Source organism: Amphiura filiformis, chromosome 7 (assembly GCF_039555335.1).
Source record: "Amphiura filiformis chromosome 7, Afil_fr2py, whole genome shotgun sequence".
NCBI lineage: Eukaryota > Metazoa > Echinodermata > Ophiuroidea > Amphilepidida > Amphiuridae > Amphiura > Amphiura filiformis.
In genome coordinates, this window is record NC_092634.1 from 45,984,226 (window position 1) to 46,003,995 (window position 19,770).

The 19,770-nt window shown below is 37.3% G+C and overlaps 2 protein-coding genes across 2 annotated transcripts in view; both read left to right on the forward strand.

The window, feature by feature from the left end:
- Window positions 1-19,770, forward strand: part of LOC140157245 (peptidyl-prolyl cis-trans isomerase-like 4) — an 84,642-nt gene that overhangs the window by 17,822 nt on the left and 47,050 nt on the right. The window lies entirely within an intron of this gene.
- On the forward strand, window positions 1,471-8,749 carry LOC140156503 (tubulin alpha chain-like). The gene is made up of 4 exons (XM_072179446.1): window positions 1,471-1,506; window positions 5,141-5,363; window positions 6,450-6,598; window positions 7,764-8,749. The coding sequence occupies exons 1-4, from the start codon at window positions 1,471-1,473 to the stop codon at window positions 8,745-8,747; spliced, it is 1,392 nt and encodes a 463-aa protein (XP_072035547.1). The 3' UTR covers window positions 8,748-8,749.

Genomic DNA, 19,770 nt, shown 5'->3' on the forward strand with positions numbered 1-19,770 from the left:
AGATGGAATTTTGTTTGAAAGAAGGATAGTTGTGCTAAAATACCAAGTTGCAAGACAGTCAGTTAGAGTGGAAGCAAACAAATGAGGGTAAAATTTGACACTTTTATCAATATTGTAGGTCCATCCTCTGTATGTTCACGTACAGTAACATGAAATTGAATGGAGCTGCTTTTTTTCTTCTTGGTAAATATTTCATGCGACAAAGATAAATGCTGATAGTATTATAGACTTTCATGTTGAAACTATCCATACAAATAATTTTTTCTATCTCGAGGATAGCTGATATCGCCTTTATCTAATGAGATCAGACTCTGTGCCGTGAAGCATAACATCTGAATTATTTGTTGGATTTTAGACAAACCTCACATTCTACTTAAGTGATTCTGGTATATAAATGAAATTTCTAGCTGCCTAGGGAGTCGCTAAGTGAACCAGAGAGGGTTACTATGACAGTTAATGCACTGATCTTTTTGTTGGAAAGCAAAACACCAAAAATGTTTATATATCGTTATTAGCAGTCATCACCTGAAGAGACAACTGTTGCTCCAATTTGCTGATACAAACATCATCTTGCTGTCTTTCAATCTTAAGTTTTATTTTGCTGTTGTTAGAGTTGTAGAAAGAATGGTAAGTATTAATATTTCATTTTTCACTGTAAAGTAAACATTGAAATAAAACCAAGTGCATGCCTGACCTTATTTAATTTAATAATGAAAAAAACAACAACGTGCAATCTCCAACCACATTGCATTTTGTGAATAGAAATTCATGTTATTTGGCTCCTTCCATGTTTAACAAGGGGGCATAGTGGCATAGCAGTCCAAGACTTCAACTCATAATCGTAAGGTAGCTTGAGGTTGTGGGTTCGAATCCCGGCAGCATCATTATGTTGTGCACTTAGGGCTCATATTGAAATACCCTACCATGTTTTCACACAGAAAGAAGGCAGGATTCCCCTCGCTAAGCGCTCGCCTCAGGAAAGCTCGGTCATAAAACGGATGGATTATATGCATCAGTGATACACCCTGCCCAGGATTTTAACAAAAGATCTAGCACAGGAAAGCTGCAGGATGGCACACACCTTCCTTTGTAAGGGAATTTCAATATGAGCCCTTATAGGCAAGGCACTTCACCCATATTGCCTCTCCCTACCTTCAGGGTTGTAGCCACGATGGTTGGCACTAAATATGACAAATTGTCCCCAAAACAGCTGTCAAATGCCATTACTGTCAAGTAATTGGCATTCTGATTAAATTTTCCCTTAATTCTAGCCGGCACTAAACTTTTGCTAGCTTTTACAACCCTGCCTACCTTGGTATACAAATGGGTACCGACTTTATTCAATCAATGTTGGGAAGGTAACAGATTCACTGTAGAAGAGATAGCGATCCCCTACAGCAACATTAATTGTTGAATCGGGGCCCAATCCCTTTGAAAGAGAGATGGGCACTCCGTCCCTGTACCTTTACCATGTTTGACAAGTATGTCAGTTTGGGCATACTCAAGGTAACCTACATGTAGTGTCAAGACATGGATTATACAGCTTACAGAATGAAGCTACCTAATCCCTCAATGAAGTCTTGACAACAGACTAATTTTGTGTAGGCTTACATGAAGGATAGACCTCAGTTTTGCCCAGCACCTGACCAGTGGCAGTAATAGTTAGAGGTTAATAACTGCACATCGGTTATTTGGAGGCATTAGAAAAATCTAAACATTTTGCCTTTGGAACCGAGGAATATCCCGAGGGCGTGGCCCCGAGGGATATTCCGAGGTCCAAAGCAAAATGTTTAGATTTTTCACAATGCCCGACATATTACCGATGCAAAGTTATTAACCTCATTCATAACCGCACTTTAATCTCTTCACCTTACAAAATAACACAAAATTTTGCTCAAAAGTTTATAAAAATAGATGATTTTTACATCTTCCCTTGCCAAAAATCGATCAGGCTAAAACAGAACGACCAGTAACAAAAGTGCGTATCACAATCTGTGCAACTATGGTAGCGCGCAATCCAAATGCGGCAGCCCGCGCGCGCGCAGTTTGTTGGACGCACAATACCGCGCACGCAGAAGTCAATTGTGTGCGCGACATTGGAACAATTACGCATTTTGCGGTCAATTGTGAGATATTAATGACCTCGATTTGCGTTAGCGTTTTCGTTTCGCAAATAATAAAATATGATTGGATCGCACGCATCGCGTTTATTAATGAGGTTATGAATGATTATTAATTGCATTTCAATGCATTCACTTTTTTAAAGTTGTTGACTGTAGGTGCAAGATTAAATGCCTTGTATTAGGGATAACCATCAAAATTTCATGTTGCCCCTATTGCTACAAAATATTGTTTTCTGGATAGAACTCATCAATAGAAGTATTTTGGTGGTTAAATTGTCAAAATCGGTCAAAAACTTTTCGAATTATGAATTTTCAAAGTTTCCCATTCTGACCGGTCATTGGAACGAAATAAAATGACAAGGTCCAAAAATAGCAATTAGGGAGCAAAATTGGCATAAGCATATATTTACCTTTATATATTTCTTTATTTTAACATATATGCAAACATGAAACAAGCATATTGTGAAAGTATCAAAGGGTTTCTTATGAAATGGCACTTTACTAGTCAATGGCATAAATTATTTTTTCAAACCGAGGCATTGAAATCATGCATTTAGAGAACATTTTGCCAAAAATCATCCAAGATGGCCGATATGGCACAAAATCAAAATTGCAAAGTCCCGGTAAACTTTTTTTCTTCACAACCAAAAATTTCAGTGTTATTGGGTTTAATATGACCAATTAGTAGGTGTATGCAAATTAAATCTTAAGTGTCATTGAAGGTCATTGACTCATTCACAACAATAGAGGTTATCCACTTCACTCATCATGCTCATGTGTGACTTCTAACAAAAGGTGCTGGTTCCCGTAGTATTCCTCATTCAAAACTAGAGCGATAACCGCACCATAGCTGAACCATGTGGCTTCGGCAGTATATTGTGGCAGGCCTATACCACTGTCACCCTGAGTCTGTAATGGACATAATCTCGAAATGCTACGAAGGTATGAACGCCCGAGTGGTGTTAATGAAAGAGGAAAAGTAAAGAATATAAAATAAACTAGAGCAACTGTGCCCTTTGCAAGGGCACGAGGTAAGTTAGGCGGATGACTGTGACGATCTGATCAAGCAGCAATACTGTGCAGGATAGTATTAATTTTAATAAGACTGTTTCATTAATTGCCGCTTTTATATATACCTTGATCGTGAGAAGCTGGCATTTTGAAAACTTGACTTTTGACCTCTGTATGACCCCCTTAATGACCTTAAATGAATTTTAAAATATTTAAAACATGTTAAGAATGTCAATCGGAGGATTTTGGAAAACTTGACCTTTGACCCCTTTATGACCCCTTAATGAACTTTAATGAATCTTAAAATGTTTTTAAAATGTTTAGAATGTCATAAGGATCATTACTTATAAATTTCAGCTCAATTGGAGCATTTTGAAAAACTTGACCTTTGACCCCTTTATGACCTTTTAATGACCTTAAATGAATTTTAAAATATTTTTAAATGTTTAGAATGTCATAAGGATCATTGCATTTAAATTTAAGCTCAATCGGACCATTTTCGGTTAAAATGACCTTTTTTGACCCCTGTGACCCCTGGATGACCTTCGACGTTTGGAAATATTTTTATTATATTCTTTATGTTTTCCTCTTTCATATGACACCACTCATGGGGTCAATTCTTTATGTTTTCCTCTTTCATATGACACCACTCATGGGGTCATACCGTCAATGGCATTTAGAGATATGTCCATTTCAGACCAAATGGTTAGTCAGTTAGTAAAACCTTTTTGACCCCTGTGACCCGTGGATGACCTTCGACGTTTGGAAATATTTTTATTATATTCTTTATGTTTTTCTCTTTCATATGACACCACTCATGGGGTCATACCTTCGTGGCATTTAGAGATATGTCCATTTCAGACCAAATGGTTAGTCAGTTAGTAAGCTAGTAAGTAAGCTAGTAAGTAAGCTAGTAAGTAACATTCACTCCTATAGGCTGATACCATTTCATGGTTCAGCAAAAATTCAATACATGACCTCGGAGTTACCTGCATGACTTTCGCGGGCTATTTTGAAACAGTTATGGTTGCACATTCAGGTACTTCTTTTGAAAGTTCTAAACAAGGTATAGCCAGCAGCAAGTTGTATATGGTATAGGCCTAAATATAAGAAAACGTTTAGGGTTGAAATCAGGTGAAAAATACATCAAATGGGCTCGAAACTTCACATTTATGTTCAGAAAGGTGTCTTCTTAGCATGATTCGAAAGGAGTATGGAAATTCCAAAGGGAAGCTGGTGATTTAATTTGTAACTCGAGATCTACTTGTTCAATTTTTTAACCTTTTTACAGAGGGTATGATAGAGGTATTACTGGCAACTCTGCCAAATTACAGCTCAGTAGGCCACGTTTTTCACCTGAAATTATTGACATGAATATTTTGTGCCATTCTTGAGCAGTGCTGAACTCAGCCACTGGCAATTAAGCGCACTGTGGCGATGGACCAAATTTGACTCGCACTTACAGGAAAATGAAATAAGTTATGTTGCTGTAATTTGCAAGATAGTTACAAAATATAATTGACATTAACTTCCCCAATTTTTACAGAAAAATATTGAAAAATAAAAGAATGGGATCAATTTAGAAATGTCTGTGCAAGCAGTGCACAGTTGAGCTCCCTGCATGTCTATGGGAGTGTTCTAATCAAGTTGATGGTTCATTGGTCATCCCTACTTGTATTGTAAGCTTGATTGGTGGGCCTACCATATTTTTTATGCAAGATAGGCCTACAATGTAAAGCAAGTAAAGAATTTGTTTGTGAAGGTTGTCATTCATCAAGGTATACTTCAATATAAAATTGAACTCTATAAACTAACAGACAGCCTGAAGATTCTCCTAGGATAAGGTGTGATACTGTAGCCTCTCCAAATGTGAGTCCCGTAATATTTATTTATTTCTTATTTAACCTGGGTTGACCGTTTCAATGCACTAGCATTGTTCTCCTAAGGTGCCCCTTTGATATGTAATTCTTGTAAGCATTTCATACCACATTGTTCTTTTCAAACAGAGGGAGGTAATTTCAATCCATGTTGGCCAAGCTGGTGTGCAGATTGGCAATGCATGCTGGGAGTTGTACTGTCTAGAGCATGGTATTCAGCCTGATGGTCAGATGCCTAGTGATAAGACCATTGGGGTAGAGCAAGACCTCTTCAATACATTTTTCAGTGAGACGAGCGCTGGTAAACATGTGCCCCGAGCTATTTTCATAGATTTGGAACCAACTGTAGTTTGTAGGTAATTTGTGTGGTACAATTGGTTATTCAAGTTGAAATCCATATACCCCATGGAAGACAGAACTTTAATCTCCCAGGGGGTATATATTACAAATGGAATTACCTGAATGGGTGACTCCATTTGAAATGTTCACTCCCTGTGTGAGAGATTTAACGTCATGATTTCCATAAGGGCTGTATGGATTCTACTAGGATAGCCCAATTACAAAGACTTTTTTTACACACAAAATCATTGTTTAACACTACCAGTTTCTTCCACTTCCGTTCCCAGAAGTGTACCATGTGGGTACTGTTGAGTACACACATCAGTATCATACTCACATTGCACACTCATGAGAATGTTGAAATACTCATCATGCATACTCATGAACGATGCATGGCTTGTTGCTTGAAGTATACATTGTAGATAACTGTATCATATCAACCACATGATGCATCCAATTGGGTGTATTTACTTTTCTGTTAATTTGTTTTCCTCGTATATTAAAAGGACAAAAGAGGTCTCCTCAGAAAAGAAAATGAATCAGAACATATGCTTTATGTGTGTATCCTTGAAATGTTAAAAAGGGGTGCTTTTGAAAAGTATACTTGAAATGCAAAAAATAGGGGTATCTTTTAAGGCTGACTTTTACCCGTTTTTGTGTGAAATAGGGGTAACAAATGCTGAAAATGTTCTTGAAACCGCGCAAAATAGGGGGGTATTTTTGGCTCTGGGAACGATCATGCGTTACGCCTTTGAATAGGAAGTGACAACACCTTGTCAATGCCAAGTGTATTCAGTAGTACTATTCACCACTATTAACCACCTCAATAGGTGGTTGACAGGATTCACTCGCATTACCGTGCATTCACCTTTACCCGATCTGTTCCTGCTCGGACTGTTACCGCATATTCCTTGCATCAATTCCGAATTCACTTAAATTCACCCGCAGCCGTTTGCTTTGTAGAAACACACTGCATGACTGTATGGTAACCTGTACCATAGGGATGGGCTGGTTCCTGAGAGTCTGACCGAATATCCCAGCCTTATTTTGCACACAGGATTATAAATGCTGATCATGAATATTGATGTCTTCCCAACAGATGAGGTGCGTACCGGTACCTACCGCCAACTTTTCCACCCTGAGCAGCTAATTACTGGCAAAGAAGATGCGGCCAATAACTATGCACGTGGTCACTACACTATTGGTAGAGAGAAAATAGAGGAATGCTTGGATAAAATCAACAAGATGGTAAGTTTCAACCCAGATTATTCAGCTGTGTTTTGTATTGGAGCTGTCTTCATGCTGCACCATGTGAGATATGTATTATAATTGAAGACAGAGATAAAAAAAAAAGACTAGTTTGCGTCTGACGTCACTGTCAATCAAATTCCCTACGATCCTTGCGCGTACAAGGAAGGTCGATTTATCTGGTGCCGATCGGAGAAAAGGAATAGCAGAACATGGTGAAAAAAATTACATACTTTTACAAGGCAAAAAGCAACTTTTCTAGGCATTGTTGACATGGTGCCTTCGCGAAAGAAAGTTTCCTGCTATAAAGACCTAACTTTTGAGACGGTTTGTATGTTTGAAGGTGCAAAATTAACAATAAGGTGCCCGGTTTTACAGCCGCCATTCAGCAACTCATATCATCACGGCATTTGTAAACAAACCGTGCTCGAGTTGGATTGACAGATGACGTCAGACGCAAACTAGTCTTTTTATCTCTGTCTTCCAGTATAGTCTTTGTTCTGACAGCTTTTCACCTTATGATCTACTTTTTATATAAATTGGTTGTTAAGTTGAAGAACGTGTTTATAACATGTTTATAACATTTTAAAAATACTATATCGTCTGTAATAAATGCCCTGGGGGCGTTTCATTTTTCCAAAAGGGGGTCATTTATTGGAAGTGAATTGTCAGTGAAAAAAACTTAAAAACCTGATTCAATTTCCGGAAGGTGCTCCTGTAGAAAGGAGGGATTTACGACTATACTAATAATACCATGGAACCGCCATGAAAATTGAGTGGAAAATGGCATTTTCGTGGTAAATACAACAAAATTATACCCATAAGTGCATCATCAAGCAAGAATCTATTGAAATTCTACCATAATTAGGCAATGAAATGGATGGAAGTTTGAGTCGCAATAGGTTTTATTCATGCAATTTAGCGATCGTCACTGACATGACTGAAGCAAGTTTTAAGCTTACTTACACGATATGGCATGGAAATGTTTGCATTTTTGTCAATCACAGAAAAAATAGAGGGGGCATTTATTAGAGGGGGAGCGTTTATTACAGACAATATAGTATTTCTGTGTCTACTGGGTAAGACATGTAATCAGAACATAGGTTTGTTAAGTATGAACTACCAACAAATGTATAAAGAACATTTCTTTTCCTTCTTTTATTAGACCGACCAGTGTAGTGGATTGCAAGGTTTCATCTTGTTTCACAGCTTCGGAGGTGGTACTGGCTCTGGTTTCTCTGCTCTCCTAATGGAACATCTCTCGATCTACTATGGCAAGAAATCCAAGCTCATGTTTGCCATCTACCCTGCGCCTCAAGTCTCCACTGCAGTTGTGGAGCCCTACAACTCGATCCTTACCACCCACACCAATTTAGAGCACTCTGATTGCTCATTCATGGTTGATAATGAGGCTATTTACGATATATGTCAGCAGAATCTTGAGCTCATTCGACCAACTTACACAAACCTCAATCGACTGATAGCCCAAGTTGTGTCTTCGATGACTGCATCTTTGCGATTTGATGGTGCATTGAATGTTGATTTGACAGAGTTTCAGACTAACTTGGTGCCATATCCGCGAATTCATTTTCCTCTTGTGGCATACGCTCCTCTCATGTCAGCAGAGAAAGCTTTCTGTGAGCAAAATGTGGTAGCAGACATTTCCAATGCTTGCTTTGAGTCTTCAAACCAGATGGTCAAATGTAATCCTCGTCATGGCAAGTACATTGCCTGCTGTCTGTTGTACCGTGGTGACGTTGTCCCCAAAGATGTCAATGCAGCTATCGCTACCATCAAGACCAAGCGTACCATTCAATTCGTTGACTGGTGTCCAACTGGTTTCAAAGTAGGCATCAACTACCAACCACCAACTGTGGTGCCTGGTGGTGATCTAGCTAAAGTCCAGCGTGCCGTCTGCATGTTGAGCAGCACCACCGCCATCGCCGAAGCCTGGGCTCGTCTGGATCACAAGTTTGATCTGATGTACGCCAAGCGTGCTTTCGTTCATTGGTACGTCGGTGAGGGCATGGAAGAGGGTGAGTTCTCCGAGGCTCGTGAAGATCTAGCTGCTTTAGAGAAAGATTACGAAGAAGTAGCTGCAGACTCGGAGGAACAAGAGGCAGAAGAAGATGAATATGACGATTATTAGACTGAAGGAGACCTTTTGTGCAGGCAGTGGATGACATGATCGAGCCGGCAACTTGTGAAACCGCCCGGCCGTATGGCATTTTCGAATATACTCTGTTAGTTTTGTAGGGTTCATTATCAAACCCCAACGGTTTTAGCTTGTATTTATATTATTTATCAACATAGGCCTATTTGTTTGTGATATTTCAAGCGTTTTAAAATTTCAAAATAATCCCATTCAATTACACTGTGGACGATGACAATTTACTGAATTTAGAGAATGCAATGCGGCCACCACCTGATTTTGTGCAGATTAAAAAAAAGAAAGAGTTACAATCATCTTCAAGTATTGGATACATGTATTTTTGTGTTTTTCTCAAAAATTATAGTGCATTGGTGACAAGTAAGATATTTATATATAGGGGCAAGGACTACAACTACTGCACTGGAAATTTTTATTTCAAAACAGACAACAGTTGTAGAGTTACAGTCAAAAATGAGGGAAAACCAATATTTGATCAATAAATTAATAACTACTTGCCTTGAGTTGCTGAATTTTCAGTGCAGTAGTTGTAGTCCTTGCCCCTATAATATACATATCTTACTTGTCACCAGTGCACTATAATTTTTGAGAAAAATGCAAAAATAGGCAAAAAATTTGGCCAGGGGTGTAGTACCCCCTTAAAACAACAAATTTTAACCATGAAGAACAGGTTGGTCCCTTTGCTTTGGGTGTAAAATGTACTATGGGTCTTTTTATCTTTTCAGTTTCCGTAAGTCTTTTGTTCAGATACAAAAACGCAAGGGATTCAGTAAGTTTACTGTAATCTGACTTCATTGTTAACTTTGAAGTACCAATCAGCTTATTTCAATAGGGCGAATGCCTATGTCAATAAAACCGGGAGAGAAAAGGTTATGTTAACACCAGTGTGTTTAATGGTCTAGCGCCCTCAAGTCTTTAACATTGGTAAATTGATCTACATTAACGACAAAATGCATGCCAATCCGAATGACAAAGTCCACTTTTTTCTGTAAAAACGTTGAAAATAAGCCCTTAAATCACAAAAGGTCCGCTTAAGGTTACGCTGAATTTGGATGGTTCCAGGTTCAAATTGGCTGTTACGTAGCCACCTAAACCATTTTTTTTTGCAGAAAGTAAACATCGTAGGCCTAAAAATCATAGGTCATCTCGAAGCTAACATTCTAAGCATTATTATTAATTATTATTTATTATTCTAGCTCATGCACAAATGTACTTTGAAAGTGTTTCAATTTTGTTCACGTATAATGAGCATGAAGATTTTTTTGTGACAGAGGCCATAATTTATTTATACAAGTCCCGATTTCTCTCTCGATTTGGCTGCAGACTATAAACAGGTCAACATAATAATGTTGCTATCAATTGAAAACACAGCTTGTGTGGATTTTATTTTATAAGCTTATGCATTGACAAAATTTTGAGTGAAATCTGGTACCACTTTATTGTCATTTTGCATCAATAATATCGTTTTTGTGTATGATATAATCGCCAGAATTCTCAGCCACATTATTTCTATGATACCTTCTTAAACAACACGTGGTATGCTAATTTTACTAGGATTCGCCAAAAATGAAATATCTGTGCGTTTTGTCACATTGATGCTGTCATTTTCACGGATTTCAATATCTCGAGTTATGGGCCATGACAGAAATACACATGAACAAAATGAATTGTTTTAGCTTTATCTTTCAATCTGTTCACAGCACAATGGACATGGTTATTAATGATTAGCGTGCCATTCTAATCAAAAATTAAATACTTACTTTTTCATCAAAAATGTAGAAATACGGACCATTTTATATTATTTCCTCGAGAATTCAAGCCAGCACAACACACACACGTTGTATCGTATGATACAGACAGCTCGCATCCAATGACGTATCGCCGAGTCGACGTATCGCGCTCATCAGGCGGCATAGGTCACGCGACACGTGACGTTCGAGGCTGGCGAAAATACAAGGCTGACAGCCCCATTCAACATACACGGTTAGCATTTATTGAAAAATAACATACGTGTAGTGTGGTAAATTGTCGTACCACAACGGTTTTAGAGTAAGATAATTTTGCTTTGACACCACATAACAAATTTAGAATTGTTTGTGAAGATTTCATGATTATGTGTTGGCGACGTCAAAAATTGCGATATCGCTTCCACCACCGCCTGCTCATGTCCGCATGGCCAAGAACCAGTTCGCCCAATTCCAATTTGCCCTGCTATATGACAAACAACTGTGTCCAATTTCTGTGCCGTTTTCTTCCTCCACTTCTTTCTCCTGCCACTCTCTCTCTCTCGTCTCTCTCTTTCACTCTCTCTCTCCCTCTCTCCTAAATATAGGCCCTAGGCCTAGGATATATGAAATAAATAAAACAAAATAATAAAAATGAATAAATGAAAATTATAGAATTACAAAAAGTCCTCAAATAATAGGCCTACCGTTCACAAACACTTGTTAGTGGGGGCCTGATGCAAAAAAATTTTTATCACGAAAATTGTTTGCCCCACCCCCCCCTTTTCAGGTCTCAAAAATTTCAGGGCCCACCCCTTTTCTTTTTTGACATGAAAATTATGGGTCAACCCCATCATCAGAAAAGCATATAAACTCAATTTTCCCGGAAAAATTTGTGGTCAATTTTTTCAGGGCCCCCCTTAGTAGGAGGGCCTCGAGGGTCAAAACTTTTAAGGCCTCCCATTTTGCATCAGGCTCCCTAACAAGTGTTTGTGAACGGTCCCTAGTGAAAATGGCCTGACAAAAATACTGCTTCCCCCGGCATGTCCATAACCCGGGTCCATAAAAATCCTTTCCCCAGTCCCCGCCCTCTCCGCTTGCCAACAAATCCTGCCCTTTGCACATGACAAATATTTGGTAACCCAATTCACAAACCTAACATGGTCAGGGTGTGCAATATAAATTATGAGCCCTGGGTGAGGGTAAAATTGGGGAGGAAAGAAATTTTTGGCGAGCCAAAAGGGGGGGGGGGGGGGGAATTTTTGGCAAGCCGAGAGGGGGGGCAAGCGATGTTTGGCATAAATAAAACGCTCTAAGGCGGCTTAGGAAAACAGTATGTAAACACAATAGATGCAAATTTTCCTGTTACAGCTGCGCTAACACACCCCGACAGATTATTATAATACTGAGATAATCAAATTTTCAGTCACCCTGAAAGTAATAGATCACTACTGCTATGGTTTGTTGAAATACTTCTTATCTGAAGGGTCAAGAGTGTCAAGGAAAACAAGTTCAAAGGTCACTTGATTCAGAACATTTGCAACATTTTAATTATTAAAGAAAATAGCTGTGATTGGGCAAACACTTCCTGGAAATAAATGTGCCAAAATTGTGCAAACCAGAGGTCCTCTCTCAAAGGTCATCTGGCGGGTCAAATGGGAAGTTACTCGAATTTGAATGAAACCCTGTGGCAAATGTGCTTGACACTCGCACATTGGCCTAGTTGATTTCGGGCATTATGTAACTCTGACTAAAATAAAAGATTAAAAATCAAAATTTAGCTTTTCAGGCCACCTACGGGAAAGTACAAACGAGTGTTTGGGCATAAATATTACACATGTTAAACCATAGACAACTAGACATCTCTCTCAAGTAATATAAAATTCAAAAGTAAAAAAAGAAAAACACACGGAAAGTATTATGATATGTAAGTACAGAAAAATAACCAAAAAAAAAAAATAAATAAATAAATAAATAAAAAATAAAGAAAGAAATAAACAAACAAACAAACAAACAAACAAACAAACAAACAAACAAACAAACAAATAAATAAATAAATAAATAAATAAATAAATAAATAAATAAAAAAATAAAAAAATAAAAATAAATAAATAAATAATAAATAAATAAATAAATAAATAAATAAATAAATAAATAAATAAATAATAATAAAAACAACCCGAATAAGCAAATAAATAAATCAAGATAAAAATGAATGTATAGGTAGGGCCAGTTTGGTTTGGGACTAGTATTGGCATGATTGGAATCGAGCTCAACATGGCCACGCCGTGCGTCATGCATGGCCTAAATAGAGCTTGTAGTACGAGTGCAGCGGCGTAGAATTTTGCAATCGGCTTGCCTGCTAACAAAATACGTGATCCTTTTAGACGTCTGTGTTTTAGACAATCGAAATAATTGTCCACGTGACAGAATTGCCTGTCAATCAATTTTACTTAGCGACTGTTGTGGAGGACGAGTAAACAAAGTCACATACGTTTCATTGACAGCATTACAAAATAGACCAAAAAAACACATTTTCACACATTTTTTTCTTGATTTCTTTATTCAGCATGATAGGTACAGATGTTTTCTTACGTGTAAAGTCGCAATATATTTTTCCAGTAGGGAAAGCAATATTTGATCTCATATAACCTTAAGAGCCTGTCGAACCCCAATGCACTTGTGCATGGCCACAGTGTCGCCCTTCCCTCGTATCAATGTCTATCTTTCTATTTTGCTTCCTCCTGCCCCCCGATCAGTCCCCCCTGATCAGTCCCCCCACTCCTTCCCCGGTCCCTACTCTCTCCTCTTGAGTTCTTCTCTTTCTAGTCTTTCAGTCTCTCCATCTCCTATCTTTCTTCCTCACCCCTCCCACTCCCACTTGTTCAGTCTCAAGTATCTCCCTCCCTCCCTCCATCCCCCTCCCTTGCGAAATTCATCAGTATGATCCATGGCTGAAAATAAGCTCTGCAAAAATAAACATTTAAAATAAACCTGAGGCTTAAGCGCTCCACAGACTCCGAGTATTGTACGTACAATATTGTATGCAACATAGCTACGTTATTTAATCTATTGCCATTCTATTTCCAGTAATGTTTAAGTTCTAACGAATGTTTGATGACTAAAAATCGATAATATGTTACATGTAATATCTAGTAGAAATATATTATCGATTTTACGTCATCAAACATTCGTTAGAACTTAAACATTACTGGAAATAGAATGGCAATAGATTAAACAACGTAGATATGTTGCATACAATATTGTACGTACAATACGGAGTCTGAAGCTAGCCTTACATATAGGCCCAACCAATTATCAGATTAGCTTGCCATTGGTACGAATGAATAGAATACATTATCTTTGCTCCAATGCAATTCTTTTGTATTGCATTTCAATATAAAACATGATTACCATATCACCACTTGTACGCGCCTCATTGGGAGATATTTGACTAATTCAGACGCTCGTTTAATCGCCAAGATGAAAGACTTTTGCTTATAACTTGGCAACATGGTTAGTATATATTTCAATGTAAGACTATTTTAGGAGCCACTTGCGTCTAGGCGTAAGTGCATATACACCAAACACAAGTCAATTGAAGCCGTACAATTTACCGCGAATTTAGGACCGTAAAATTTAGACTCTTCTTTTGTCTAGATTAGCACCCAACTGCACATCTCAAGGTTTTATGTAAAAAATCAATATAACTTACCAAAACGAAAACTGAAATTCACGAGCTTCAAATTTTCAGTAAGTAACAAAAGGCTAGAATAAAAGATTGGTCACACCTGGGAGACTACCACTTCAGAATAACAATGACTTACAAAAACTGATACGGATACGGAAACAGAAACTGAAAAGATAAAACGACGGTATGTCTACAAACTGAATTTCTTTTTTAGGTGTAAATTTTATTTATGTGATCTTGGGTATTATTTTATTATGTTTTTATTTGATGGTTTTTGAGTTGAATGGAGATCTTTTAACCCTAACGCCAGTGTCGTAGCGTGGGTCATCTCATTGGGAGGGGGGACAGACGATGATGGGGGGGGGGCAGTGGGTTTGATTGGGGGCACAATATGTTTTTCGGCAATTTTCCTATAGGATTTTTGCAAGCCAGTGGCGTAGCGTGGGTCATCACATTGGGAGGGGGGACCGACCATGATGGGGGGGGGGGGGTGGGGGGCCAGTAGGTCTGATTGTGGGCACAATCTGTTTTTTGGCAATTTTCCTATAGGATTTTTGCAAGGGAGGGGGCACATGCCCCTATGATGCTACGCTACTGCCTAACGCCCCGAGGTGGGTTTGGTCAGAGGTGCCCTATGTGTTGCACACCCTGCCTGTTGAAGGGGAAGGCACCCGCCTATAGTAGTTTGTAGCATTCAGAGCAGTTAGGGTTAACTTACTTTTGGAATTGAATACATGAATCCAAAACCCACCCAAGTCCATGGGAAGTGATTTTGAGAAAAAAAACCTGTGTATCATTTTAATTCCTTCAGTTAGATTTACCTGGTCGATATGGTAAGTTGTACGTGCAAATGGGTGGGTTAAACTGTATTAGGTATGACGATTAGCATTTCAGGGATTTTAAATTCTGGACTTGGGTGGTTTTTTGAATCATATACAAAGACAATAATGTTGGAATGATATTACCACTAGTAAGATAATGCAAAATAGAGCACACAGTTATGTATAATGTTGATAAGCATTCTGCCATGTAATATAAACCACACACTTTCCTCGATTAAACCCATTTTTTTCAAAAGTCACTCTCCAGCAATGAAGATGTTACAAGTGGACTTTTATACATACTGGATTTCAATCAATGTGTTACAAGACTCAAAACATGGACTTGGGTTGATTCTTTCATACATGCTATTTGTCACATGCTCAATAGACACAGAGGATGAATTTGAGTTGTTCTTTCAAACATATGACAGGCCTATGTATAGCAACACTTTCCCATGCTTAACTCAATTTGGCCAAAGTATGGACTTGGGTGGCTTTTGTATTCATATATTCAATTGATGGCATAGGTGCTTGCACCTGCTTTCCCCATACTTTTCACTGTGTTTTAAAATTGTACTTATTATATTCTTGTTCAGTATGATGTTTTTATATCCTTCATGTAGGCCTGTTATCGATACAGTTTTTGTAGTTGATATATTGGAAGCAAATTATGCAACACATTGATACAGTATCGATATATTGACACATTTTCAAGATGCAATTTAAGTATTCTTCAATGTTTATTATACAACAGAATAGGTCCCCTACATAACAAAACGATAGTGCAAAGTCTTTTTTTTTATCTTCTAGAGGGGTTTGAGATGACATGATGGCTCAGCTTGGAATTGGAGACTGTAATTTGGGATAATCTAAGCATGTGTGCCATATCATTTGAGTATCGATACTACCATTGAGTGTACCATCATGTCGGAAGTCTATGAATTTTCTGACTATCGATACTTTCGACAATTGATAATGGGCCTACCTTCATGTGCAATATTTTGTAGCAATTATGGTTTGGTGTACCAGTGATATAAATAATATATGTAATTACTAATAAAGCATAAAATGTTTTTTAAAAAAAAGAAGAAAATATGCTTTTGCATAAGCTGGAAAGAATTAATGCATTAAATATATGTGAGCATCTATTCACTGTCCTGATTCACATCAAGAATCGTGTGCACGACAAAGTTCCCAAATTTTTTCGTGAGAGTTTGTTTGCTTTGATAGAAACTTAATTTGTGAAGAAACAATTTCTATAGATTTGGCAATGAGTGGAACTGTCCCCAATTTTTTTTTCAGTGATAAAATGGGGATGGTAAAGTGTCAGAAGACACAAATTTGGCTTTGCCCCATCACAATAAAATCATGGTGGCTATGCTTTTTTTAAATGAGCTTCTTAAAATTACCTCTTTATTACTTTGTCCATCCTTAAATCCTTTGATTTAGTAATTATGAGTACAAGAATGTATGAACTATGAAATACAAAGATATGTGATTTGTTTTCAGAATTAAATTATGTTGAGTGTTATGTGATGATCTACTTTGTATTTATTTATTGTATGGAGCGAAAAACGATTGCATACTAATAAATTGATTGTGTTGAACTTTTTTTCAAAATTACAAATGTTTCCCTAAATTCACATATGCCTGGGAATGCCGTCATTTCAGAAGGGATACCTCATGGTGGCATGATTTAGTAGGGCTGTTGTCGACAAGGACAATATTTTACGACATTATTTACCATGAAGTAACTTCTAAGTGTAAAAAAGTGATAATTGAGCACAAGATGACAATGATATGGTGGAATAAGCAACGGCATTTTCTAGTGGCAATTTACCAATTTGATTATGTGTAGTTAATAGTAATATTTTGATGTAAATAAACGATGCATAACCTTGGTACTAATGTGAATTTCTCAAAATTTATTTTAAAATGTCATGCCACCCTAAAGGTTTAACATTCTTTGTTATGATTTGCCCTTTAATAATATTAATATGATATGATTGGCTGCAACACAGGCTCAGAAATCCGATGCAAATCCGCGAATCGATTTGCGTGAAGATTCTCGTAAAACATCAACTGGGCGAATCCATGTAGATTCGCATAGTGCGTTGGCAGTTTACAGAAAGAAAAAAATATGTACCCAGTTTGAGTCCTGGTTTGACTATTTATACTTCATTATGTAAGCATAAACCGCACTGAACTCCCAAAATGACGAATTATGGTATAATGTACAGGGTGTCCCAAAAAAAAGAGGCCCCTCATTGCGCCCTCTTTTTCTCCTATTTCTGAAAAGTTGATCAAATGTATTTTGGCATGTGGAGAAACCTTAAATCGTTAGCTTTAATAAACCAAAACAATTATTTCAATCGGCTCACAATTTTGGAAGATATGCCCTCTTTAAGAAATGCACCTGTTTTTCACTCTGTCCACGGATGAGGTTTGACTACATCAAAGATTTAAACGAAACACACGGTTAATGACATGGATAGATAATAGCATTAGGCTTGGGAAAGCATTCACTATAGCGAGGATCACCAGCTAGCTTCAAACATCTTCGCAACCCAGATTACTGCTGCATTCGCAAGTATCCGGCGCACAAGGATGGTACGCAACGCAATTAATGCAATGAGAACTAGGGCTGAAACCTTTATTCGTCACGGAGGCAACCAGGTAGAGGGCAGAGCACCACAGTAAACTCACTTCAAAAGAACCAAAGACAAACTAAACAGCCCTTTTCAGAGCTACCTTTTATTCCAAAAAGAGAAGTGACTTATGTTGTCAATAAAAAGAAAGCAAGAAACAATAAAGTAAGAAAGTAAGAAACATAATAAAACAAAAAGGCATAAAATAACCGAGAAAAACATAAGTAATTGCAAGTATAGCAAAAGAAGTTCCATCTCACATCAATGTTGCCCAAATTAATGACACTTAACAAAATCCATAACCCACAAGCCCACCGGTAAAGCCTTCCCTAAAATAAAGTTGTTATTTTATAAAGTTATCATTGAGGAATGTTTTATATTCATGCATGGTATATGCACTTTTCAATCTTTGAAGTAGCCAAACCTCCTCCGTGGACAGAGTGAAAAACAGATACATTTCTTTAAAAGAGCATATCTTCACAAGTTTTGAGCCGATTGAAATAATTGTTTCGGTTTATTAACGCTAACGATTTAAGGTTTTTTTACTATACCAAAATACATTTGATTAATTTGTCAGAAATAGGAGAAAAAGAGGGCGCAACGAGGGTCCTCTTTTTTTGGGGACACCCTGTACTTAAATCATTAATAATTTGTACAATAATACTGATTTGAGAGGGCATTTTAACAGCAAAAACGGCCATCGGTTGCATGTCAATGTTTTGTATTCGCCAGAGCCGCCATCTTGGATGACCAAATTGGACTGTCATAACCGTATGAGGGCAGTATATTTTTCAATCATTGTGCAGCAGGAGCGGGTTGTAGATTTGCGTGAATCAGGGATTCTCCAAAATTCTCTTGCGAAAATCCAAATGGATTCGCCCGCACTGCCACACATTTCTAGGCCTGCAACAGTCAGTCGGAATAATTTTGATATGATATGATGGGCTGCAAGTCATTCAGAATAATTTCTTTTCATCGTATAATCAATATATGATAGATCCCAAGCTATTCACATTGATTTGGTGTGTTTCTGATTAATTAGTCAATTTATACTTGCCATGGTTAATGGGTAAAATGCATTAGCTATGGCTGAGTGACCCTAGGAAGTCCACAAGAAGAAGGTACCTACTGTAGAACAATGAATAAAATGTTGCAAGCATTTTAATTCACATACTTTGTGAGAGATGTCGCGAAATACAAATGTATGCTCTTAATAAATGAGCTATGTGTTAGAAAGTCTGCCAAATGTAAGTTTCAATTTCTTGCATTTAAACAGGAATGTTATAGTTCCTTTGAAAAATATCCATTATAAAGTGTTTGTGTACCTGTTGTTATTGTGTACCCTTGTTATATTTTATAATTTATTTTGTGATTAGAGTTAGGCAGAAATGCTGGTTTAATTTTTAGTTTAGGTTGTGGTTTGTGAGTCAAGGTTGACTTGACATTGTATATCTCCTGAAATGAATTTGGAGTGGACGTCTAAAAGCTTTGAAATTATGAAAAATGAAATTATGAAAACTCAGCAGTGTAACTTGTAATTGTAAGGCACTATTTTTAAGTCTGTCATTTGCCTGATCCATTAAACATTTCATCAGTTTTTGAAAAACGAACATTGTATTCTGGGCCTTATAACATTGCGAATTAATATTAATATATTTTATTTTGAGAGTTGCCTTGTGACATCTCGCCAGAAGCATCACAAACTATTAATTGAAGTCCTATACTTTGTCTGATCAAAGTATAAGTCATTTTTTGTAAGTTGAGAACAAAATACAAAATATGGTTCAAGCATGCATTTAAAACTATTTATTCACATATCTTGGCACAAGAACAAATGATAATGAGACAAAATAAAGGGAATAACAAGACAGAATTATGGTGATTATGTAACTGATGCATGCTTGAACCATATTTTGTACTTTGTTCTCAAAATTACAAAAAATAACTTTACAATTATCGTATTAGGCTGACGATTTGACTCAAATTTATGATGGATTGAAACTGTTAACAGCCAACATGGACTTATTAACACTGCATTGTTAGACATGTCCACATTCCTTATTATAGAGGGCGACATTCAATCCAAAAAGTTTGGACCACAGTAGCTCACAGTCAATG